The sequence below is a fragment of the Macaca nemestrina genome, chromosome 6, assembly GCF_043159975.1.
Source record: "Macaca nemestrina isolate mMacNem1 chromosome 6, mMacNem.hap1, whole genome shotgun sequence".
NCBI lineage: Eukaryota > Metazoa > Chordata > Mammalia > Primates > Cercopithecidae > Macaca > Macaca nemestrina.
This window is the reverse complement of record NC_092130.1, coordinates 30,958,035-30,973,824: the sequence shown is the minus strand read 5'-3', so window position 1 is coordinate 30,973,824 and position 15,790 is coordinate 30,958,035. Positions and strand designations below refer to the sequence as shown.

At 45.5% G+C, this 15,790-nt stretch overlaps 1 protein-coding gene across 2 annotated transcripts in view; it reads left to right on the top strand.

Moving 5' to 3' along the window:
• The window catches only part of LOC105466893 (actin filament associated protein 1 like 1), a 66,537-nt gene that overhangs the window by 41,374 nt on the left and 9,373 nt on the right, over window positions 1-15,790 (top strand). For both annotated transcript variants that reach the window (XM_011716060.3, XM_011716061.2), the window contains exons 10-15: window positions 2,265-2,358; window positions 2,595-2,747; window positions 4,143-4,354; window positions 5,972-6,117; window positions 6,789-6,861; window positions 8,992-9,103. In XM_011716060.3, coding sequence (XP_011714362.2) covers window positions 2,265-2,358; window positions 2,595-2,747; window positions 4,143-4,354; window positions 5,972-6,117; window positions 6,789-6,861; window positions 8,992-9,103 — 790 coding nt within the window. The remainder of the gene's footprint in view (window positions 1-2,264; window positions 2,359-2,594; window positions 2,748-4,142; window positions 4,355-5,971; window positions 6,118-6,788; window positions 6,862-8,991; window positions 9,104-15,790) is intronic.

The window sequence follows — 15,790 nt, the reverse complement described above, 5'->3', positions numbered from 1 at the left end:
ATGTTGCCCCTCCTCTCAAGGTCAGGATCCTGGGCACCTGCTTGACAGGTACTCGGTGAGTACCCAGGGCACCCCAGGAACTGTGCTAGCCATTGAAATGCAGTCCAAACACAAACAGGTGCAAGCCCTGCCCTCACAGCACTTCCAGCCCAGTAGGAAGTAGACGTGAATCAAACAGTCACACGGACTTATAAATGCCAAGCTGTGTAAATGCTAGGAGGGAAAAGTACCAGGTACCCTGGGGCCCTGTCTCTGCCTCAGCGCCCCAAGAAGGCTTCTCTGAGGAAGTGATATTTCAAATGAAGATGAAAAATTAGCAGGGAAGAGGAGGGAAAAGGCACTCTAAGCAGAGGGAAAAGGTGCAGGAGCAGGAAGAAGCATGGAACTGAAAACGGCCAGTATGGCTAAGCTCAGAGAGAAAGGAGAGCCCACCAGCCTGTTAGAGTATCGCAGAAAGCTACAGTGAGTGGAACAGGGGCCCACACTGGCTGGAAGGACGAGAACGGTGAGGGAAATGGACACCTATGTTGAGCCTTAAGGCGTAGGCAAGATTTCACTGAGGCAAAGGTGGGCCAAGGGGAGGGAACAGAAGCAAAGGTATGGGATCAGGCAGAGTCACCAGGAGTGGAAGATGTGCCCAGGTGGATGCAGGAGGAGAAGCTCAACCCTATCCTCACTTAGCCTTTGCCATGCGTGAGGCCGGAGGGAAAGCAGCGTTGACGGTGTCAGTGTGTGAGTGTGTGTGTGCACACACTTGCCAGCGCATGCTGTGGTGCAGTTTGAAGGATGTGTAGAGAGGAAGAAGAGGCAAGCTGGTAGAGTTGAGATTTCCTGTGGCTGAGCGTCCACAGGGAGGGTAACTAGGATGTTGGGGGTGGTATTTTGGGTGGAGAGTGAGGGTGAGGACGTGATATTGGTAGGTCTCTTCTCCACAGAATCATGTGATTGCAGCGTCACCATCGAGTTCATTCCAAAGTGCTCACGGTACCTCTTTGTATTTGCTCTATCTTGATGAAAAATGTACCATCTGTACGCCATTGCCGAACACATGGAGCCATAGCTTCTGTTTCACCATTTGAAGAGGTGATTCTTCATACTCGACAGTCCTGTCCCCTTTCTGACAGCTGTCATGTTTCCAGCCCTTTGGACATTGAGAGGTGCCCATGATCGCCTGTCCTCTCCGTCCCCTGTTGCTTATGGTGAAGCAGCCCTGAGCCTGGTTTGAGAGGATCTTGGCAGGAAAGGCTTTGGGGCCTCAGAGCTCTGTAATTCCACCTTCTTAAGTGGGTGGATGTCATTTAATCCTGGCCCAAGTGTGGCTGGCGCAGTTTGGCTCCTTGAAGAAAGATGGCAGCACACCACACAGGTGTTAGAAATGATACAGTCCGTGGGCCTTCACTTGGGCTGGCTCCCTCACAGCAGCCCTCTGAAGTGGGTGGAATTCAAGTGAGAAAACCCAGCCTTGGGGAGACAGAAGCACTTTCCCACATTCCCATAGCTAATAAGTGGTAAGAGAGTCATCATTACTTCCACTCTACATCCCATGGTACCTAGTAGACACTTAATGGACCTTGTATGAATGAATCGATGAATGGTCTAGAGTTGGTGTCACGAGTAAAACTAATTTGGGCTGGCAGTGAAATTGTTGACATGTTGTGTGTGCGTGTGTGGGTGTGTGTCCCCTTCCCATCCTCTCCTCCAAGTTAGGATCATAATGGACTCCTGCTGGTCACCAGGTCCCACCATGACTGTTTTGAAAATGTCTGCCAGCTCATCTCTTTTTCTCCATCCTCACTGTCATCTCGGTTCATGCTCTTGTTGAGTCTCATCATGACCAGGATGACACTCTCTTAAGTGGCTCTTTTGCTTCCAGTCTTGTCCCCTCTTTTCTATCCCCACAATGCCACTGGAAGTAACTTCCTAAACCAATTTGGATTACATTAGTGTTCCACTTAAATACTTTCCCAGCTCCCTGTCACCTGCCAAATACAGTCCAAATTCCTAAGACATTCATTTCAAAGTGTTATAATTAATTGCCTCCCTCCCCAAATGGACTGTGAATTGCCCAAAGACATAACCATATCTAAGTCATGGTTGTCTTTCCAATACCTGGTATGGTATCAGGCACAGGATAATTGCTGACAAACATTTGTTAACTAATTATCATGTGCTGGGGGAGTTGGAGGGAGATCGAACCAATAAAGGGAAATTTGGGTACCTCCGAATGTGCCCTCTGATGGGGGACTGTCTGTGTCCCTCCTCAGAGGCTGTCCCAAGAGAAGCAGACCTCAGATTCTGACAGCGTTGGCATGGGCGACAACTGTTCTACCCTTGGCCGCCGGGAGACCTGTGATCACGGTAGGAGCCTCTGGGGGCTCAGGCTGGGGAATGCTGGAACTGGGCAGGGCCCTGCCCATGGGCACACAGCGGCAGAGTAGGTTCTGATCATTCTGGAGACCTGGGTAAGGTGACCTGGCCTGCCATCCCTGGAGCTGCAGGCCCATCCTGTGTGCAGGCTGAAAAGGCCACAGGGAAGACTAAGGATGGGTGAGACTCAGGGCTCCCTCCACTCCCCTGACCCATTTCCCCAACAGGCAAAGGGAAGAAGAGCAGCCTGGCAGAACTGAAGGGCTCAAAGAGCAGGGCCGCGGGCCGCAAGATCACCCGTATCATCAGCTTTTCCAAGAAGAAGCCATTGGCCGATGACCTGCAGACGTCCTCCACCGAGGAGGAGGTTCCCTGCTGTGGTGGGTCCAGGGCACGGGGATGAAGGGTGCTCAGGTCCTGTGGGCGCGGGCTTCTGGGGCTGAGGCCAGGAGACCTCATGCCGCATCCACCTCACCCCCAGGGCAGGGGAGGGAATCCCAGCCTACTGGGAGGCTAAGCCCCACTCCATTAACACTCTAGGCTTTCCCATCACTTCTCTTTCCAGAGGCCCTGACACTCAACCAAAGGAAAAGCCAGCTGACCACTGTATTTCTATGCTCCCTGTGACCTTAGTCCAAATCACTGCCCATCTCTGGGCCTCAGTTTCTCAGTTTCCTCCACGATAACAAGACGGGGTATCTCATTTCCCAGCATAGAGCGTGCCAGGTGTATAAGTAACAACCCATATTATAGGGAAATTTATTGGAGAAACATATTTAGGTATTTTTTATTATAAATGCATTCAATGTGAATTAAAAGTGATTTGAAGGGGAAAACATTATTCTGCTCATGTAAATGTAGTGTTCCATGTACTGGAATCCAATTTTTAAAAATCATATATTTTGGATATGCAGTAATATTCTAACCCTGAAAAAAATATTATAAAAGTACATGGCAAGACCAGGCGCAGTGGCTCACCTCTGTAATCCCAGCACTTTGGGAGGCCGAGGCGGGAGGATCGCTTGAGCCCTGGAGTTTGAGTCCAGCCTGGGTAACATGGTGAAACCCTGTCTATACCAAAAATACAAAAATTAGCCAAGCATGGTGGTGTATGCCTGTAATCCCAGCTACTTGGGAGGCTGAGGTGGGAGGATCACTTGAGCCATGATAGAGACACCATACTCCAGCTTGGGTGACAGAGGGAGACCCAGTCTCAAAAAATAAATACATAAATAAATATATGGTTACAAAGAAATATTTTGTAATCAGTGAATCAGAGTGCATCATGGTAAAAATAAACAAATTTAAATCTAAAACATTAAGAGGGAATTCTAAACCTGTGGGTCATTAGCTACATAGCAGCTGTGCCTTGGTCAATTTTAGGATTATGTAGGCGAGACATTTTTGTTCCCCCACGCTGCCACTGGGTGTCAGCATCATCCATTATTTTCCATCTTTCAGTAACAGTTTTGATTTGGGGAGAAAAGGCAAAAGAGTTGTGTTTTTTATATCATACGCAGTAGTTGCTGCCCTTTTCATCAAGCTTGGTGTGGCCCAAAGGCTGTGCAGACATGTACGAATGCCATTATCAGTCCTTGTTTCACAGGTAAGAAATAAACTCAGAAAAGCATGCCCAAGGTCACCCTGAGGTCACAGGGGAGAGAAAGCTAACCAGGACCCTGAGGTCTTCTTTCCAGCAGACACAAGGAGCCGCCTTGCGTCCCCATGCTGTCCCGGGGCAGGCTGTGGGAACCTCACACCACTGTCTCCTCCAGGCTACCTGAACGTGCTGGTGAACCAGGGCTGGAAGGAACGCTGGTGCCGCCTGAAGTGCAACACTCTGTATTTCCACAAGGACCACACGGACCTGCGAACCCACGTAAACGCCATCGTCCTGCAAGGCTGTGAGGTGGCCCCGGGCTTTGGGCCCCGACACCCGTTTGCCTTCAGGATCCTGCGCAACCGGCAGGAGGTGGCCATCTTGGAGGTGAGAGGAGAGGGTGGGATACGGGTGGTGCTTGGTCTGGGGACTCTGGTCTGAGTGTTGTGTTTTTGTTTGGGGGAGCCCTTGCTGCTGACACCATGGGGACTGAAGGGGAAGGAAAACAAGCCCCACTCCTGTCAGGTGACCCAAGTAGGATTATAAGACAACATACAGGACACCCACTTAATTTGAATTTCAGGTAAGCCATGAACATTACCCGGAACGTTTTCATAAAAATATAGGTATGTGCCACGCAAGATTGGAGCTCTATCGATACTAAACTATTATTGTTCATCTGACATTCAAATTAAACAAAACATTCTGTATTTTTATTCACTAAATCTGGCAGCACCAGAACCAAGGTTTGTTTTTTCTCCCTTACCTTAAAATCCCAAGCCTGAAAGGCATCTAGTCTAGTCTAGCCCATTCAGATTCTGGAATCCCCTCTAAGACCTTTCACCAGTACCCTCCTCTGGTGGAGGAGAAGGTCCATGCCCCTCCCATTGAGCAATTCAAATTTTAGACAGATTTTCCCCATACTGAGTTGAAATCTTTGAGCTCCAGGAAGGCAATAACTAGGCCTATTCTGCATACTTTTGTTTTTCCAGAACTCACCAGGATGTCCTGCACTAGAATACTATGGGCTCTAGAAATATTTGTTGAACAAATGAGTGAATGAAGTATGATTTCATTTCACCGATTCACTGTCCTTACTCACAGGCAGTAGCCTCCTTTCTGAGGTCACGCAGAATACGTGGACTCTCTTCCACATGGCAACCCTTTGGCAATTTAGAATTTTAAATGTTAACACTAGAGGAAAACAGAAAACTAATTTCTCCCATTACAGATAGGAAACTGAGGCCAAGGCAGCCATGTGCTTTATCCAGGGGTCCACCAGTGGTCTCTTGGTCTTGTCCTAGAACCTGACCTCTTGGTCTTGTTTTCTGCCCAAGACCCACTGCCTCTCTCAGTTCTTAAATTTCAAAGAATATCTTCTCTGTAACTCACTTTTATTTTTGGTAGTTTGAGATAGGTCTCTTATTTCTCTTATACATGAGCAAAAAATGTGCTTTATTTATTCAAGTTTAGTATTTGTGTGCTAATTTAATTTTATAAGATGCTCTTTAAATGAGAATTAACGTAAGTCCACGTTTAGTTGACTGGCAACTTCTTGGAGATTTTCCTATATACAGTATTGTAATTATTTGGCAATTATAACACAAGAAAAAATTTTGATTGAGTTATATGAGAAATGACCTCTTCTAATAAAAAATAAATAGTTTTTAAAAATTCAGAGAACACCCAAATGTTGGTTTTATATCCTAATGGTTGGGGAAGGCTCTGAGAATGGAAAGTGAGGGTAGGGAGGCCTCTGTCTTAGAGAGGTCATCAGGGAGGGCCTCTCTGAGGAGGTGACATTTGAATGGAAACCTGAATAGATGGAAGAAGGGAGCCTCTTGGATTTCTGGATGTGTGCTGTGATCTTATTCCTCTTTGACCCCTGAGTATCGGGTACATAGTCAGTACTTACAAATATTTCTGGGTTTGGCTGAAGTCAATAGGTCTCCAGAAGCTCTGACAGTAGGAAAATGAACTCTACCTTTGCCTCCTGTCCTTCAGGCAAGCTGTTCAGAGGACATGGGTCGCTGGCTCGGGCTGCTGCTGGTGGAGATGGGCTCCAGAGTCACTCCAGAGGCGCTGCACTATGACTACGTGGATGTGGAGACCTTAACCAGCATCGTCAGTGCTGGGCGCAACTCCTTCCTGTAAGTGTCAGCTGCACCGGCCGCACCTGCCCAGGACCTTTCCTGTCTCCATCCCTCTCAGAGGCTGAGTACAGCCCTGGGCACTGGGAGGGAAGGGAGGAGCTAAGGAAAGCTCTGCTTCCTTGGGAAGTTGGAATGGGTGTCTTCCTCTTACAGCAAAGAGTGGGGAGCTGGCTGAAGGAGGTAGCCCAGGGTCGGAGGCAAGCTGTGGATGGAAGGAGCAAAAGTAGAGAAGCCTTGAAGTAGTGGCCTGGGTTCTGCCCTCATGCCACGGGACTTTAAGCTTTCACACACTTGATCATGGGCACATGGCTAGTATATGGCATTCAGGTACTAGAAGAGCCAGGTTCGAGTCCCAGCTTGGTCACCACCAGCAGTGGAAGCTTGCACTGGTTGCTTGCCATCTCAGATCTCTGTTTTCTGACTCACAGAATGGTGGTGATGAATTACCTGCCTTGCAGGTTGTTATGAGAATCACATTGGTCCTGTCTGTGACACCCTAACACAGCCCATGACACAGTGCTTCCTGCCATCTTGCTTTTACTAATCTTCTGACCTGCCTTAAGAGTTTCTGCCAGAATCAATGAGAGTGGTAGACAGGAAAACACTGTAAGTCGAAAAGCATCATTGTCATTGTCATTGTCATTGTCGTTGTACCTTTTATTTTCTAGATATGCAAGATCCTGCCAGAACCAGTGGCCTGAGCCCCGAGTTTATGATGATGTTCCTTATGAAAAGATGCAGGTACAGTCCCTTGGGGCTGCCCAGGAATGTGACAAAGGCCACTTATTAGCTCTCCCTCTTTCTGCTCTCTTTACCTTCTCCTCAGAGAGATCATTTTCATTTAAGCAGCAGTAGCTAGAAGGGGAGCCCCTTCTTATCATAGAGCATGGCTCAGGATGAGGAATCCCTGGCACAGGAGGCTGGGTGGTGCAGTGGAAAGAGACCCAGGTTGGGAGGAAGAAAGGGCTCTGTAAACTGCCAAGCACTACCAAAAGGTGAGGCATCGTCTCCAGTTTGAGCAAGATGCTGGGTCCTGTTTACCGCTGTGTGAACTTATCCTCCTGATTCTGTGGTGTCTGGGGCAGGTGCTGACTCTGGGGCCAACCTGCAAGCCTTCACCTAGTGACTTCGTGATCTGGGAGCTTCAGCTCCCAGGCCAGTCTCCATGTTTTGCTTGCTAAGCCAGGGAGATACCAACTTACTAATTTACAGTGAGGCCTGAGTAGCCATCACATGACCTGGAATGCTCCTGGCAGCATGCCCTGTGCTGTCTCCTCCCTCAGAAAGCAAGAGGAGAGCCACATTCCAACCAGATGCTGGTGGGTGGGTCAGGCCTCACCATTAGTGGAGAGAGAGGCAATTAAGCTGTGTCTGCAGATGTGTCTGCAGACAGGACCTCTGCCTTGGACGGTGCTGGATGACACACTGAGTTTTCACCTCTAGGACTCCCTTTTCTGGAAAGTTCTCCAGTCATCCTTCTGTTCATATGATCTTTCTTCAGACTCAGATAAACCTGTGGATGCCGCTTGAGGTTTCTCTCAGTTGCAGAGTTTAGTGGCAAGATAGCTTAGCACTTAAGGATGTGAAGTTGGAGTCAGACTCAGGGCTGCTGCTCTTCGCTTCCTGACTCCAAAAGGATATGATAAAACCTACCTTCTTGGATGGCTGCAAGAATTAAATAATACTTTATGTAAGAAAGTTTAGGCAAGGTCTGGGTGCCATGGCTCATGCCTATAATCCTGGTACTTTGGGAGGCTGAGGTGGGTGAATCACTTGAGGCCAGGAGCTCGAGTCCAGCCTGACCAACATGGCAAAACCTCATCTCTACTTAAAAACTACAAAAATTAGCCAGACATAGTGGCACATACCTGTGGTCCCAGCTTCTTGGGAGGCTGAGGCAGGAGGATCGCTTGAACCCAGGAGGTGGAGGTTGCAGTGAGCCAAGATCATGCCACTGAACTCCAGCCTGGGCAACAGAGCGAGATTCTGTCTCAAAAAAAAACAAAAAACAAAAACGTTTAGGCTGGGCACAGTAGTGGCTCATACCTGTAATCCTAGCACTTAGGGAAGCTGAGGTAGGTGGATCACTTAAGCCCAGGAGTTTGAGACCAGCCTGGCCAACATGGCAAAACCCTGTCTCTACAAAACTTAGCCGGGCATGGTGGTGTGCACCTGTTGTCCCAGCTACTCAGGAGGCTGAGGTGGGAAGATCGCTTGAGTCCAGGAGGTTGAGGCTGCAGTGAGCCATGATCACACCACTGCACTCAAAAGAGGAAATTAGCACAGTCCCTAGACATTGGAAGTTCTTATACAGAGGAGTAAATAGTACTGTTGTTGACAACATCATTATTATATTACATTATTATCATATTTAACTCATGGTTTCCTAAGCTTTCACTGGATTTTTAGTATTCTTAATATTCTTCATGCACAAATGTATAGTTAATCTATTAAGTTATGTCACTTCTATCACTGGCTCATCTCATCCAGGACTTTTCTTCTTGAGGGAAGACTCTTTTCTTTTTGAGGCAATTCAGAAAATCAGGATACTTCCAAGTGTTCTAAAGACAAACATATCTATGATAAATCAAATATAGCCACCCACAGTCTTTTGAGATTTTCTAATTTTCGTCTCAGCAGGTACTACAGTTTAGGGTTGCCTTCTGCTGCCCCCAGCAGAAAAGTATGAGGTTCAAATGATACACTGCTAGCAAAAGTGCTTTATGATTTTTGAGTGCTATGCAAGTCTAAAAATGTAAGACCAAAATCTCAGAGCAAGAAGACCCCATGGTGAGCAAAGACCGTAGTACAGCCTGCATTGATGAGTCTGCGCCTGCCTGAACTTGACTGTCTTCCTCCATCTCCCACCAGGACGAGGAGCCCGAGCGCCCCACAGGGGCCCAGGTGAAGCGTCACGCCTCCTCCTGCAGTGAGAAGTCCCATCGCGTGGACCCGCAGGTCAAAGTCAAACGCCATGCCTCCAGTGAGTTGTGTGTGGGCCTCCCCTGCTGACTAGGGAGGAAGGGAAGGAAGCAGTCTATAGGAGGGATCTCAAAATCAGTTCCTCTGGTGGGTAAATAAATGAGCAAAGTGAGATGCAAGAAAATTAAAATTAAAAGAGACCAGAAATCTAGACTTTAGGTGAAATCTACTTATTTTTTAATATCAGCAACTATTTTTTTTTAATTCAGCACTGAATGAGGCCAAATAGAGAGAGAGAGAGAGAGAGACTGTTGACAAGCTGTATCTGTTTCAGAGGCTAACAATTTGTGATTTCTGATCTGGGGTAGTAAGTGGAGAAATGAACCCATCCGAATACCCTGGAGCCAGCTGCTGTGAAAGCCACAGCTCACCTTGGTGTCCTGCCTAGCTCTGCCTAGCACCCCACAGGAGCTCAGTGAATTGCCTGATTGCCACACTGCACAATAATGACTAAGTATGCCAGGCAACTCTGTTGTAAATTCTGTTTTACTTCCAACAGTAATCTGTGCTCCTGTGTGATTTCTCTTTATGAAGAAGCCAGCTTCCTGTGGGACAGCATGTTCCAAAAGTTTTTTCTTTGTTCCTTTACATTTATTCCCCCTGCATCTCAACAGAGTCAAGTTCTGTTCTGTGCTTTTTGTAAACTTACTTTTATATTTTAATACCTATTTTTAAAAATACTTTTCTATATTATGGCTCCATTTCATTTGTATAGATCATCCCTTCTGAGGGTCAGGAAGTCTGTATTCCATTCCTCATTCCTCCCTTGACTACTGAATTACTGTGTACCTCTGGGAAAAGTCCTTTCCCCTCTCTGGGCCTGAGTTTCCTCTCGGAACAATCAGAAGGTTGTTGTGTAACTTTGCACTCTACTCTCAGAGATACTGGAAATGCAGGGCCTTGTGAAATGCCCATTTTAAAATGGAAATCTAAACTGAAAAAAAGCATGTAAGATTAAAGAAATCACCGAATGTCAATGACAACAACAAAAAACTAACAGACACACACAAAAAAGTAGACCCTTTCTTCAGATCAAATCTTACATGAAAGCCAAGTTTATAAAAGAAAATAAAAGTGGAGCTACTCTGGTTGAGGCCCACTTGGCCTCCACTTTTCCTGTTAGCCATCACCGTGGGGTCATAAGGTTCCTTGAAGGGCAGTGGGAAACCACGGTGGAAGACTGCTAATGAATTCCAACAAGGTTGTTTTTTAGATGAAGAAACTGAAGAAAATAAAAGAGAAGATATCTTAATCCATTTCTCCTGCTATAACAAAATCCCATAAGCTAGGTAACTTATAAATAACAGAAATTTATTTCTCATTGTTCTGGAGGCTGGGAAGTCTGAGATCAAGGTGGCAGCCAATCTGGTGTCTGGTGAGGGCCTGTTTCCTGGTGATGACCATCTTTTTGCTCCCTGGGGTCTCTTTCCCAAGGGCACTAATCCCACCCATGAGGGCTCCACCCTGGTGACCTAATCACCTACCAAAGGCCCCACCTCCAAGTGCCATCACATAGGCGATTAGGTTTCAACGTATGAATTTTGGGGTATGTAAACATCTAGTCTATAGCCAAAGGATTTTGCCCACGATCATGTATTAATTGCCTATTGCTACATAAGAAATTACCCAAAATTTAGCTCCTCTAAACAATAAGCAGGAACATGTGTCATGTCACATGGTTTCTGTGGATCAGGAATCCTAAATGGTTTGGATAGGTAGTTCTGGCTTGGGGTCTCTCATGAGATCTCAAGATGTTGGCTGGTCATCTGAAGTCATCCAAAGTCTTGACAGGCTAAAGGATCCACTTCTAAGATGACTCACTGCATGCCTGGCAAGTTTGTGCTGGGTGTTGGAAGGAGGCCTCAGTTCTTTGCCATGGGGATCTCTTCATAGAGTTGCTTGTCCTTGTGATGTGACAGCTGGCTTCCCCCAGAGCAAGCAACCCAAGAAGGAACAGCAAGGCTGATGCTGCAAGGTCTTTTATGACCTATGGTTAGAAGTTACACTCTGTCATTCTGCAATATCCTAATGGTTACACAGGTCAGCACTGTTTAGTGTGGGAGGGGACTGTAAAAGGGCATGAATATTAGGAAGCAAGAATCATGGAGGCCAAGTAGATTGCTGAGAAAAATGGTGGTGTGAGAAGCTGCATGGACCCACTCCCTAGCAAAACAGCTGTAGCTGGTGAAATTTATTAAAACAAACAATTATTTAAAGTCTGGAAATTTTCCTGAGGGCAAATGAAGAAACATTTATTCTAGAAAATTTGCTAAATCTTAGTAAGAACAGTGAGAGTTTGTGGCATTTGAGGCACAACCTACCCCTTTATTCCCCAACTCAGTTTGAAAGAATCTTCACTCCAGGCACATCTGGACAAGAAAACAGGGCTCCTTCTTTCCCCAGCTGCCAGTGAAGGGCTACAGTATCTCCCCCGGAAGGGCAGGCTGCCAGTATTTTTTGTCATACCCAGCTCCATGCTGCAGAGGCTAAATTCCAGGTGATTGCAGCCAAGAGGGAGGAAGCGCCCTTCCTCTACCCAGATGATAGAGCAAAGGCTTTGCCCCAGGTAGGGTAAGCCAAGAATACTGGGGCCCTGATTGCCCTCATCCCAGCTCACTTGTAGGGCAGAGGTTGCATGCTGGGAGAGACAAGCAGAGTAGACCGGAGGTTACTGCCCCCACCCAGCACCCTGCTCATAACAGGAATGTCACTCCAAGAGAAACAGGCTCTTAAGTTGTTTTGTGCTGCTATAACAGAATACCAGAGACTGGGTAATTTATAATGAACAGAAATTATTAGCTCCTGGTCTAGAGGCTGGAAAAATCCAAGATCAAGCTGTTGACCTCTAGCAAGGGCCTTCTTGCTGCATCATCACATGGAAGAAAACAGAAGGGCAAAGAGGCAAAAGGGGGTTGAATTTGCCCTTTTTTAACGGCATTAATCCCACCCATGAAGGCAAAGCCCTCATGGCCTAAATCACCTCTCAAAGTCCTATCTTTTCATACTGTTACAATTGCAATTAAATTTCAACATGAGTGTTGGAGGGGACGAACATTCAAACAACAGCACAGGCCATTGTTGCCACCCCTGGATCCAGAGCAGTGACTCAGAGATTTTGCCCAGTGGGGAAGGGCAGGCCATAAGAACAGAGCACTCCAAAGCTCTTCCTCAAAAGAACTGACTTTAGTTGGAACAGTGTGGGAAAGTGTAAACCAAAGGGTGCTCTCAAAAACAATGGAGATTTGGTGGTTATGAGAACAATAAACTAAACTACAGGCTAGTTTATCAGAGAGAACCACAGAAAGAGACAGCTAAAAATGCCCTCAGCTGGGTGTGATGGCTCACCCCTGTCATCCCAACACTTTGGGAGGCTGAGGCAGGTGGATCACTTGAGGCCAGGAGTTAAAGACCAGCCTAGCCAACATGGCAAAACCCTGTCTTTACTAAAAATACAAAAATTAGCCAGGCATGGTGGCGGGCACCTGTAATCCCAGCTACTCGGGAGGCTGAAGCACAAGAATCACTTGAACCCAAGAGGCAGAGGTTGCAGTGAGCTGTGATCGTGCCACTGCACTCCAGCCTGAGTGACAGAGTGAGACCCTGTCGCAAAAAAAGAAAAAAAAAAATTTTTTTTTAAGAAATTGTTTTAAATAAAAAGAGCCCTGCTAGGGTTAGAATAAATCTCAAAGATGAGCCTCCACAACTATCCTATAAAGGGGCTGAATTTAATTGGATCAGACTGTGGAGTAATTTATGCATTGTCAAAATCAATAGAGCAAACACCTGACAATTAGTAGAGCCTAACAGCTGGGTGTAATAGCAACAGAGGCAGACTGCTTAACAGGAGATTAGGGAAAGAGTCAGAAATCCCTGCTAATACGCTGTCACCCCAGAGTGACTGTACACATGCCAAGGCTATGGCCTCTGAAGAGCAACATCAGTGCCTTCATACTTCAAGAGGAAGTAGACTACACTAAAATAGTTCAGACAAGTCACTAAACAAATAAGAAAGTAACCCAACAACCCAGTTGGGGGGATGCATATCAAAAGATACTATAATATATTCTCTAAAATGACCAGTTTTCAACAAAAAATTATGAGACGCACGAAGAAGCAGGAAAATGTGACCCATACAGAGGGGAAAAAATCAAGCCATAGAAACTGCCTGAGAGAGGGCCCAAATGTAGAATTTAACAAAGATTTCAAAGCAGCCGTTATAAATTATTTAAAGAACTTAAGGAAACCATGCTTAAAGAAATAAAGGAATAGAAGATGACAGTGTATTAAGAGATAGTCTATATTATGAATAGCCTATATTATTGGTAGTCTCTATCAATATATTATTGATAATAGTCCATTCCTCCTGCTATAACAAAATTCCATAAGCTGGGTAACTTATAAACAAAAGAAATGTATTTCTCATTGTTCTGGAGAAATTGGCTTCATACTGCAGGAGGAAATAGACTATGCTGAGTACTACACTACACTATACTGTACACTACAGTATAGGTACATGGAACTACACTATAGTTATATGAAATATAGCTATCCTATATTATACTATACTACATAGTACAGTCACATGGAATATATTATTGATAATATATTGATAGAGGCCTCCAACAGAAAGATAGAAATTATAAAAGGAAGAACCAAATAAAAATCATGAGGACAAAAAGTACAATAACTGAAATGAAAAACTCACTCAGTGGGCACAACAGTAAATTTGACCTGGTAGAAGAATCAGTGAACTTGATGATAGAAAAATAGAGATTATGCAAACCAAAGAGCAGAGAGGAAAAAAGAATGAAGAAAAATGACAGAGCCTCAGAGCATTGTGGAACACCATTAAGTGCACAAACATATGTGTACAGGGAGTACTAGAAGGAGAAGAGAGAGAGATGAGCATAAAAAATATTCAAATAATGGCTGAAACTTGCCAAATTTATTGAAAAACATTAATCTATACATCCACGAAGCTCAGTGAAATCCAAGTAAGATAAAGGCAAGGAGATCTACAAAAGATACATCATGGTAAAAATGCTTATACCAAAGACAAGGAAAAAAATGTTGAAGGCAGAAGAGAAAATCAAGCCATCATGTATAAGAGAATCCCAGTAACATTAACAGCTGACTTCTCATCAGTAACAATGAAAGCCAGAAGGCCCTCCATGCTGTATTTATGATCACGCTTGAACTGCAGGGTAGTTGTGTCAGGAACTGATTTTCGCATGGGTCACTGGGTGACCACTGCAATCCCTACAGCAGCTGGCTAGACAAGACCCCCAATTATCATAAACTGCAGGAATTATTCTGCACCAACTCATATAAAGCAGCGTGCCGTTCTGTATAGCGCACGCGCGCGCGCACACACACACACACACACACACACACACACACACACACAAAAGTAAAACTTTCCCCAAGAGGTTGAACTATGGCCTTGAACCAGCTAGAGCAGTATTGCACAGCATGGACCCTGGAGTCAGAAAGACATGGAGACATGGGTTTAACCTTGGCTCTGCCACCATTAGCAGTGGGACTTAACTGCTGTGTACCTCAGTTTCCTCAACAATAGAAGAAAACTAATTATAGTATAAGTTTTGTGGGCTGGGCACAGTGGCTCACTCCTGTAATCCCAGCACTTTGGGAGGCTGAGGCAGGCTGATCACTTGAGGTCAGGAGTTCGAGAACAGCCTGACCAACATGGTGAAACCCCATCTCTACTAAAAATACAAAAATTAGCTGGGCATGGTGGCATGCACCTGTAGTCCCAGCTACTCTACTTGGGAGGTTGAGGCAGGAGAATCACTTGAACCCCAGAGGTGGAGGTTGCAGTGAGCCGAGATCACGCCACTGCACTCCAGCCTGGGTGACAGAGCAAGACTCTGTCTCAAAAAAATCAATTAAAAAAATAACTTTCATGATGACCAAGTGGGAATGCAAGTAAATGGCTCAGCATATAGTGCCTAGTGTATAGTAAATAATACATTTTTGCCATAATTATTTGTTTTTATTGTCCATCATAGTGTTGAACCTACAGTAGACCACCAGGTCCCTCCCTCCCCCAACCCCTTCCCCAGTAATAAAATGGATAACTGACTGTAGCTCAAAGTCTAGAATCTCTGGAGATCTGAGTTATACGGAACGGTCTCCTTGTCTTATAGATATCTGAAAACTGACTATAAAACTTGTTCTTTTAAAACCAAAGTATGTTCTACATCACAAATTTGTTTTTAATAATATTATCATTATTACCTAACCCTTACTCTTTGCCTACTATACTAAGTGCTTTTCATTAATCATCTCATTCAACCCTTACCACAACTCTATGAGGTAAATTGTATCCATATCCTTGTTTACAAATAAGGAAACTAAGGTCAAGGGGGAAAGGCACAGTAAAACACTACCAGTCTCTTTTGCCTAATGTCACACAACCAGGAAGGTCAAAAATGCCCAAATCTCAGGCTGTCTGTTCCAAGGCCTTGCTCCTAGTCCCTGTGCCCTATGGCCTCCCTTTTGCTTCTTAATTCCTTAGAGGATTCACACTAAATATATCTAAGGGACTTGGTCTAAATATTTCCATTTTATAGATGGAGAACTTGGGGCTGAGAGAGAAGCTGACACCACCCAAGTACCTTTGCCAGAGGTCAGAACTGAGGGCCTTTCCCTTCCCCACATCTCTGCA